The 10,111-nt window shown below is 41.5% G+C and overlaps 1 protein-coding gene across 1 annotated transcript; it reads left to right on the top strand.

The window, feature by feature from the left end:
- klf5a (Kruppel like factor 5a) lies at positions 1-9,858 on the top strand. The gene is made up of 4 exons (XM_079249358.1): positions 1-233; positions 1,307-2,432; positions 3,496-3,555; positions 6,974-9,858. The coding sequence occupies exons 1-4, from the start codon at positions 78-80 to the stop codon at positions 7,150-7,152; spliced, it is 1,521 nt and encodes a 506-aa protein (XP_079105484.1). The 5' UTR covers positions 1-77; the 3' UTR covers positions 7,153-9,858.
- Positions 9,859-10,111: the final 253 nt, after the last annotated feature.

Here is a 10,111-nt window from a genome sequence, read left to right as displayed (position 1 = left end):
TTTCTCGGCACGCCGTCGCATCCCTTTTTCTGCGTAACAGGACGAGCGAGCATTTTGCGCTGCTGCGTCGGAGCTTCATGGCCGCAACACTCACGATGAGCGGCGGCGTGCAGGAGGACCCCTTCTATTCGCTGCAGAAAACGACTGGATTCCCTCTGGAGGACTCTGCGTTGTTCGGCTTGGACTGCAAGATCCCCGGAGCAGACAAGGCTGCACAAAATGACTTCGCGCAGGTAAAAGCCGTCAGAAAAAAATCCCACCGATTTCACATGTTTGTGCGTTTCTTTGAATGGGCGTGGCAGACTGGTTGGGGATCTCAGGTTGTTTTCTGTGCTGGCTTCTGAATTCTGACTGGGCCTTGCTGGGTTGTGTTTATCATCACTTTATTTTGCACTATATATATACATATATATATATATATATATATATATATATATATATATATATATATATATATATATATATATATATATATATATATATATATATATTTATTTATTTATTTGTGAGTAAGCGGCCAGCTGGACGTGCGACGGAGGCGCTCCGTCTGCAAACTCATTCACCGCATGTTTTCTCTGCCAGCCAGCCAGTTGGTCACCAGTTGTTGGGCTCCCCTTGGCACCCGCTCACAACCATCATACCCTGCTGACAACAACTGACTCCAGCTTCGGTAGAAATGTCCCCTGCAACTATGTTCCCAGTTTGTAGGAAAACTTGTGCAGCAGAAACGAGAAGTCTGGAACAGCTGGTTGGATCAGGAGCCTCAAATAGCAGCCCAACCCCAGACTGCTGCTGCTGCTGCTGCAGCAGCCGACAGGGAGGCATGGGTGTTTCCCCATTCCCTTTCATGTTGCTATTCCATCCTCTAGCTGCAGGACTGTCTAACTTTTACACATCAGATCCACTGGAGAGAGACCATCAGGCACAGTTCTAAGGAGACCTGAAGTGTCTCACCTTAAGTTTGGCTGTTTCATGAGTCCTATCATAAGTACACGTGCAGATTGTCTGTTTATATGGAGGATCTGATTCTTTAGATGGCGAGATCCTTAAGTGTTTGCCTCACAGAGGATAGGTAGGTTTTTGAGTTCAGATTTGCAGGCAGAGGGGGAATGTTGCAGCCGCCTATTGATGACTACTTGATAAATGTTTTAGCAGTGACTGTCCCATCAAACCTTTGTCTTCTCAAAATAGTACCTCAGGATAGTTTTAATGGAAGCTCGTGAGAAACTTTTTGCTTAAATTTGGCCTTGGCTTTTTGTGTTTTTTGTTAATCCACTTTTCTATGTGTTTACCATTCTATTCGCAGGCAAAGTTTGAGATGGACCGGTATCTCTCCCCTCAGCCTCCTCCTTTCCCACCTCACGCAGACAGCCAACAGAAGTCACACAGAGACAGTTCATCTGCAGTGGATCAGTTTTTCACTGATGATCCCACTGGGGCTCCCTACACCCTCAACATGAATCTTTACCTGCCTGATGTGGCCTATCTGAGGATGGGCTCAAGTCAGCATTTGCGGTCCCCTCAGCACCAGAACCATCAAGCTGTCACGCAAATAAAAACTGAAACGGCTTCTTCATGTTTCTCCGCCAACCTACAGCCTCACTGTCCCAACAATACACCCACAAGTAGCTGCAGCACATCTGGGCACAGCCCTGGCAACATTGCCATGGAAACCTCAGCCATAAACATGACCTTAACAGGGTTACCAGACTTCAGTGTTTTCAACCAGTCGGGAAGCAGCCGCGGTGGTGATTCTTTGCCAGAAGTGTTTATCAAACAGGAAATAACGTCCCAGTTCGAACAGCATGGGCTCCACCATGACGGCAGCAGCTCGCTGTTTCAGCTCCTAAACTCTGGCTTGGATCATCACCATGGCAATGGTATGGAGGCTCAGCATCATCATCATCATCATCATCAGCAGCAGCAGATACAGCTTAATTCTACCACCGCCATCCACACGCCTTTCCACGATTTGCCAGTCACTTCTTCTGCTTCCCAACAAGATCAAACTGCCAAGTCTGTCTACTGCAGTCTGGGCAGCAGCGTATACACACACCCTCACACTCAGGCACACCCCCATTTCCTGCAGCAGCAGGTGCCCTACCTGCCACCCTCCCCACCGAGCTCAGAGCCCGGTAGCCCTGACAGGCAGAAGGAGCTGCTCCACACTATGTCCCCTCCTCCTTCATATGCAGCCACTATTGCCTCCAAGTTGGCAGGAGGCAGTCCTGGACTTGGACCTGGCCCTGGACCTGGTAGCCTAGCCATGTCCCTCACTGCAGGTCCCACACCAGTCCAAGGCCCGGCTGCAGTCCTTCCCCAAGTCCCCACAGCAACTCCAACTCCATCACAGAACCCCATGCCTGTCCGCTACAACCGGAGAAACAATCCAGACTTGGAGAAAAGACGAATCCACCATTGTGATTACCCAGGTTAGAAGAACAGCATATGCCCACTCTGAATTACACACGCAGATTGTTTCTTCTGTGGCGTGTGTGTGTTTGTTTTTGTGCTGCACTGTGGTCAGGTGAATGTCAGGTCACTCACAAAGGTCAGCATTATGGCAACCAGATTCATTTTAAGACTGCCATGCATTTTTTTGAAATTATAGGCTGTGTTTAAGATGACTTTCCATTTTGGTCATCGTGCCCATTATGCACTCTGCTGAAATAACAAATATTACAGCAAAGTAGATGGTCTGTTACTGCCTTTGACTTAAGTATATGGTCTAGGTATTTATTATTGTACCTTAAACTATTGTGTCAGTGTTAACCAGGAGCTCCCACACTGTTGTGGCTTCTAAATCATCACTGGAATGATTGTGGAACAAAACCGAGTGTGTGGGTGTGTTAATTACATAGATGTTCTCCTTTAGTCATTTGATCTCTTTTTTTCCCACACACACACATTTGCATGCATACTTGAGATTGCTCACTCAGGTTAAATTATTTTTTTTCCTAACTGGCTCACACACACGCGTACATAAAGCGCACAAACCAAAGCTGTAAGATGTGCAGCTGCTTGTAAGACACGCATTGTCAACTAGCCTGTGGTAGCATGTAAAATAAGCTTAAGCAGAGCTCCTTTGAGCATGTCGGCACACGTCTAACTTCTTTAAAAGTCAAATGAAGCAAATCCATCATTTCCACAGATCCACATTTCAAGTGTCTAGTAGTTGCGTTGCTGCAGCTTCTCTGTTAAATCATTTTTTAAAATGTTATTCTGTTACGGTCTTCTGTGTGATAATTGACTTTAAATGTTTGAATACTTAAACCAGGGAGTCGTGCATGTTTTAGAGCAGCAAGATATCTGAAAGTCCTGTTTTTGAGTTTCTGCTAAATATGCACCATATTTCATTCCAAACAGCTTCTGCTCCTCATTAGTTTAAATTTCTTGCATACCACGGCTCAGTTTATTGGGTAAATGCATATCTGACACATGCAGATTATTCGACCTAAGCCGTCTGTTTGTGTTTATCTCCGTGTCTGTCGTTAGGCTGCAAGAAGGTGTACACCAAGTCGTCCCATCTCAAAGCCCACCTCAGGACTCACACGGGTAAGACGTTCATCAAATTAAATTAACTTTTTTTTTTTTTTAAATTAAAAAAAGAGACCCATTAAAAAAAACAAAAAAAAAATCTGCCAACAGGAATCAGATTTCAGTATCTGGACTGGCACTGTGTTGCTAGGCAGAGTGTTGTGTTCTTGGCATGTGTGTGTAAATGTATCCTTCCCCATTCCCATCCTCTGCCCAATATACTATTCCATCAAAACAGGTGGAAGTGACACACTTCTGCCAGTGGATGCCTCACAGAATATGTGGTCAGCACTGGACATGTGGTGCCATCTTTTTCAGAATCATGTTACCGTATCAGAAATTGTTCAAATTCTCTTTTTAGAAGCTAGTTTGTTTTTCTTTTCTTTTCCGCTATGACCGCAATAAGATATGCATGCACAGATACAAAAACCGTGCAGACTCATCTGCACAATCTGCTCATCTGTGCTCTTTACAGACCCTTTTCCTTGATGTCCAAGTTTCCCTGTCTTTTTCTTAGTCCATCTCCTCTTTACACATTCACCTTTGAACCATTTGGTTTTGGATGAGTAAAGTCACCAAACAAGTGCTTAGGTGTTGGGCCCCACCTCACTCCAGCTAACAAAACAAAGCTTCTGTTGATATCTACACATTCCTCGCTCATCTGGAAGCACAAACAAAACTCACTCTCACCCAGAATGTGTTCCGCTTATGAATCTGGACTACTTGTTCAGAACATCGTTGTGGGTGTGTGCGCATTGCATTTCAGTACTGGGAACATGACACGACAATTAGATCTGGCGTCATTCATGCTGCAGGCTGATCGTGGTTATTGCAGTTATTATAGACCACAAGATGAGCGCACAACGAGTAAATGGTTGTGTATTAGCAACTACATATCCTCTGCCTTGCTCCTTTTTTTTTTTTTTATCTCCCTTCCATTCATCCAATCATCCTCTCCTCTGTTTTTGTGCTATCCGGCCACCTTCAACCCTCCCTCGGATCCCCCCTCCTCTCATTTTATTTCTATCTTTGTCTGTTACTCATTCTGCTTCCCTTATTCAGCTGCTTGAATGCACGCTGACACACTCGCAACGAGCGCACACACACACACAAATGTACGTCCTCACTCACACACCTGTCAGTAATCTGTATGAGATGATTCTTAATGCGTTTGGGTCCCAGTGGGAGTTCCCACTCTAATCTCCATCAACATCCATTACCCTGATTGTAAGTGTGTTGGTTGGTATGTGGGTGGATGTGTTTGAAAGTGTATTCAGTTCATTTCTCTCTTTTTTTTTTTTTTTTTGTCCCCTCAGCATCTTTTCATTGTCCTTTCTCATTGTGTTCAGCTTGAGGTGTGTGTGTGTTTCTTAGTTTGGCAGGACTAATATAGTAACGGCTTATTAACGTTGTTGTAGGGACGCTGTAGAGCAGGGGTGTCCAAAGTCGGTCCTCGAGGGCCGCTGTCCTGCAGGTTTCCCATGTATTCCTGTTCCAACACATCTAGCTTCCACTAAATGGATCAAACAGCCAGTGACGTGCACAACTGATTAAGCTATATTACTAATTAATTTGAATCAGGTGTGTCTGAGCAGGGATACATAGAAAACCTGCAGGATTTTGGCCCTCGAGGACCGGAGCTGGACACCTCTGCTGTAGAGCTTGAAGCACAAGTTTAGAGAACTGGTTCCCCCCACATGACAAATGTGGGGGAACCAGTTTTTGCTTGAGGGGTTTCCTTTTTCTTCCTGCAAAACACCACTAAGCCTCAGGGGTGTTTTACAGTGACAAAGGTGTTCTGTTGGGTTCAAGTTAGGTAGCATACTTACACTTTTTACATGTCAAGAAGCTATTCTGGGCTTTTGGCAGCCAAGAGTAATCTCATCAACCGGCATGCTGTTTCACAATGAAGACTAAGCACTCATAGTGCTACAGTCGTCCTCAAACGTATTCACACCCTTTCATTCAAGACACGGCTGAATTTCCAACAGTCACTCAAATAACTGGAGACAAAAAAAAAGGAACAATAATTAAAAAATTGCTAAATTATCATTTAGTGATTTTTATTTAATTTAATTTAGGCACTGGTTTTTATTTAATTGAGTTGAAGAAAAAAACAACAAATAGGTCCTGGAAAAATTGGAGCACTTCTCTGATGAACAGTGGGACAAAATACCTGTAAACAGGTGCAGAAGTCTGACGGCCACAGAAAATACCTGACTGTAGTGGAAACAAAGGATTGTTTAACAAATTATGAGTTTATAAGTGATGTAACATATTTAATCATATTTGTTTGCTTTTTAAAAAAAATCTTTCTATTGAACTGGAATTCCAAAATTATGTAATGATTTTCATAAAAAAAATTTTATTATTACTTTAATCTGTTTCATCTTATTTCACAGGCAGCTGGTTTTTTTTCTTTTTGTTCTTTAATGGGAGGTTATGAGTAAAATTGAGGATGACTGTGAGTACAAATACCAATCCACTCAGATTTTTAGAGCCACGGTATCGCACTCCCACGCTGTTGCTTTACTGTTCGACCATTGCACTCTCACAGTACACGTGCAGGACCACATCTAAACTAAATACATTTTCGTTGGCCTCTTCTGACCCTAATCCACATCGTGCTTCGTTTCTCTGTTTGGCTTTACATTTAGCATTGTTAAGCCTTACTGGCTGTTTTGCCAAAGGACTGCTAAGAATTTTTAAATGAATCTTGTCAAGTTGGAAAAAACCACAAAAATTACTTTTGTTTAATAACTTTGCTGACTACTCATCCAAAAGTTATGCTTCTGGAAAGGTGCATCGTGATCAAAATTATTGGAGATTTTCAGGAAAACTATATTCCGTTTTTTTGTTTTCCTTTTATTAACTAAAAGAAATTGTAAGTGATAAAACAATTTGTAACTCAGATTGAACAGATTGTTAAAATTTTTAACAGGCGGCTTTGTGTCGGTCGAGTGTCGGACCATAGACAGAAGTTGTCTTAAAGCACGGAGGTCACGCTCCTTTCCAGAAGATGCCTGCAGCCGCATGCGTGGGATGAGTGTGTACAAACAGGCTAAACCCATCAAAGAAGCATGCCAGAAGCAAAAGCAGACAATGCAGATGAGACGACGTGAGAAACTTGTGTAGTGTTTGAGCCGTATTGCGTGATGAATTCCTGTGAGTGACAGCCTTGTAACTGTATATGCTGCCAGAAAACTGGAGTTTTCAGTAAAGCCTGTCATCCCAGTTTCTCCACCCAGTTGGTATGAGTCATTTAAGACAGGGAATTATCTTGTGTTTAAACAAAAATGGTTGTCATTAAGACATTATGAGCCGCCTGCTCTGTCAACTGTTTCAGGTGTTGTGATTATGCAAGACATTCAAAGTAATTTCTACTGTTTTCTTTGCTGTACTCATGAAGACCGACTCCTGTCTCCCCGTCCTGCAGGTGAGAAGCCGTACAGGTGTACGTGGGAAAGCTGTGACTGGCGCTTCGCCCGTTCTGACGAGCTGACGCGTCACTATCGGAAACACACGGGTGCCAAACCCTTCCAGTGTGCCGTCTGCTCCCGATCCTTCTCCCGCTCCGACCACCTCGCCCTTCACATGAAGAGACACCAGAACTAGCAGCATTTGCACACACTCTAAAAGTTATACTGTACAAGCACTATCATAACACATCAAAGCACTCACTCCGTCTCCCACCGCTGCAGTGTTACACAGGCTGCATGATGCGGAGCCATTTCACTGACATCACTTTTCCTCCGGGTGCTGCAACCGTGTGTTACAATAGCACGAGAGCAAGCAACCGTGTTGCTTTCGACCCGGAGCTGGACAAGTAGGAGGCTTTAGAGTAGGAAAATTGTGGCCACGTCCCACTTACCCTAGGCTCCACTTCTACTTAGTTTAAAATCATCTGGACAATGAGAAAGGAGACACCTGAAAACAAAAAGAAAATGGTAGCTCCTAAATGTGTTTCCAGTCCATTTGGACTCTTTTTTTATTTTTTTTTATTTTAGTAACTGGATTGAAAGCATTAAAATATCATCTTTCTTTATTGTAATATAGAACTTCATGAAAATTAGCTAAGCAAAATCTTTGTTTACTCATTGGTTTGTTTATATAACTGGAATATCCAGATTTGATCTTTTTTTTTTTTTTTTTTTTTTTTTTAAATTTAAAAAAAAAACCCCAACAAATCCTTAGGTTTGCACTAGACGTGATTGTTGCTCCACCTTTGTTTTTCAAACACCACTGGAACAATTATTATCACTACTGGACTGGATCTCTGATCACCACACAAGTCATTGCTGTTCAGATATTAAAAATTGAAGACTTTTATTCTCTGGAGATGTTGATGATAGAGCAGTGGGGGATGGAGATGAAGAGAGAAAGATTATAATTTTATAGACTGATGGAGGGATGTGGATGGATGCTAAGGAGCAGCAATTAGGTGATTAATTATTTAGCTTCTCTCTTTTTGATGGATTTCCAACCAGACACATGTAAGCAGGACACATCTTAGAAATCTGTTCAAACAAAAGTGACTGATTTAAGGAAAATAATACTTCTGTTCAGATGTGCCATCAAATGATTTACTTTTTGAAATGTTTTAACCAAAGTATCATCATCATCATCGTCGTCAACGATACCTTATTAAGTGCCTCTGGTTCATGTGTTTTTGTTTTGTGGTAACAGAGCTGTGATGGAGGTGGGTGGTTCTTTTAAATACCTATGGTGCTGTTTTAATTTCCTAATCTATCAAATCTCTGGACTCAACTTGTGGGATGAGACTTTTAAATTCTGATGTTTCTCATTGTCAGTAGACAACTCGGCTCTGGCCATTTCAGACACCCTGACATTGTGTGGAACAACTGTACAAGAGTGACAGACAGTCCTTTCTCCAAAGGTGTTTAACTCTGACTCTGGGCACAGATAACTTGCCACTTGGCTTAATCAGACAAACCAACATGGATACTTTCTCTCTTTTAAAGTACAGGTTCACCTTTGGAAAAGAAGAAGAAAATATTGGGATGTACATGTGATTTTATTGTAAACCTTTTGTAACTTTAATTTAGTTTGTGTTTACAAAGAACATAGATTCACTTCTTATAACTTTCATTCAAATCCCTATAAGAAGTTGCAATGATGTGCAGAAGTCAGGCATCAGCTTTCATTTCTTTATATTTGGCTTCTAAGGGTCCAGACTTTCTTGCAACCTTTTCAAGTAGTCTTAAGCAATAGTTCTCCAGGCTTTCTTGAAGGTCGGTCAAAGGATTTAGTTTTCACTTATGTTCTGTCAAATCCTCGTGCCTGATCATTACCAGAGGAGTTTTTTTAAGTGACCTCACACTGATATATAAATTGCTGAAGTACATAAAGGACATCTAACCTAGAAGATGAAGCAGTATCTTCTATAGAAAATAGGCAAATTGGCAAAGAAACACATTTTCTAGCGATTTTTGAAGAACTGATGAGTGGAGCTCAAGACCCTTGCACAGTAATTTAGCACTATAGGAATCAAAATGAGCTGATCTCAAACCATAAACTCTCTGAACTCATTAAGACTTATGGCGCCGTTTAATTACCATCCTAAAACCAGTGCACAAATGCCACCTTCTAAAACTGGAAACAGAATTCTTAAATACCTTTTGAAAAATGTTAAAATTTAACAAAAACCTAATTTCTCTAAAGATGATCTTTGTTTTTTTTATATTAGTGCCCTTTAAAGGTGCTCACACCTGGTCAGGTTTGAATGGGATTTGCCAACTTTGTTAATTTTGGTCTTAATGGCTAATGTTTCAGACCAAACATGAGTGCCATGATGGGGAAAAAAAAGTGTACCTGTCCTTTAATACATATTTAAGGTGTCCATTTGATGGTGTATTTTTTTCCCTTTACCCTGCAATTCTTACTGCATTTGTTTATTCACTGCAGGTAGCATAAAGACAATATAGCACTGTAATGTAACATGGTAAATCTGACTATTTATTTGATTGTGTAGAAGTGGGGGTTGTATTAGATCAATAGTTTTTTTTTCCTGCTGCAAAAAGCCTTAATGTAAATATATGCACTGTAAATACTTTTGGTTTTTTTTCCCCTCTTTGCTTATTTTGTAAACAATAGGGCAAAAAATGAGAAAGTGCCCTGCATCCAAAAATATTTGAGCCTTTTTTCCCTGTTTTTTTTTTTTTTTGTCAAAGCTATTTTGATGCCATTGTTTTATATCTTGTTCTTCCTACTTCTTTTGTAGATTTTTTTTCTTCCATGATAAACGTTCCAAAGACAAAAGTTGTTTTTTCTTCAACTGAGTGAAGCTGATGCTAATAAAAATCAATTGACACTTTTACAGATGTGCGTTTGTACTGAAATGAATGGGAGATGAGAGGCCTTCCTTCACCTGCGTAACGCGCAACAATGATGCAAACGTGTGCTACATTTTGTGGTTTCTCCATGAGTTTACACATCAAAGCAAAAGCATGCTGCGCACATAGAACGTGAGGAGCCTCAGGGACATTGAACCAAGCCTCGTCAAGGCCTCAGATAAAACAAACGACACCTGACCGCACCTAATCTTTTTAACATC

Source organism: Telmatherina bonti (genome assembly GCF_933228915.1).
Source record: "Telmatherina bonti genome assembly, chromosome: 11".
In the NCBI taxonomy this organism is placed as follows: domain Eukaryota; kingdom Metazoa; phylum Chordata; class Actinopteri; order Atheriniformes; family Telmatherinidae; genus Telmatherina; species Telmatherina bonti.
The sequence above is the reverse complement of the archived record's forward strand: the minus strand, read 5'-3'. Positions and strand labels throughout refer to the sequence as shown.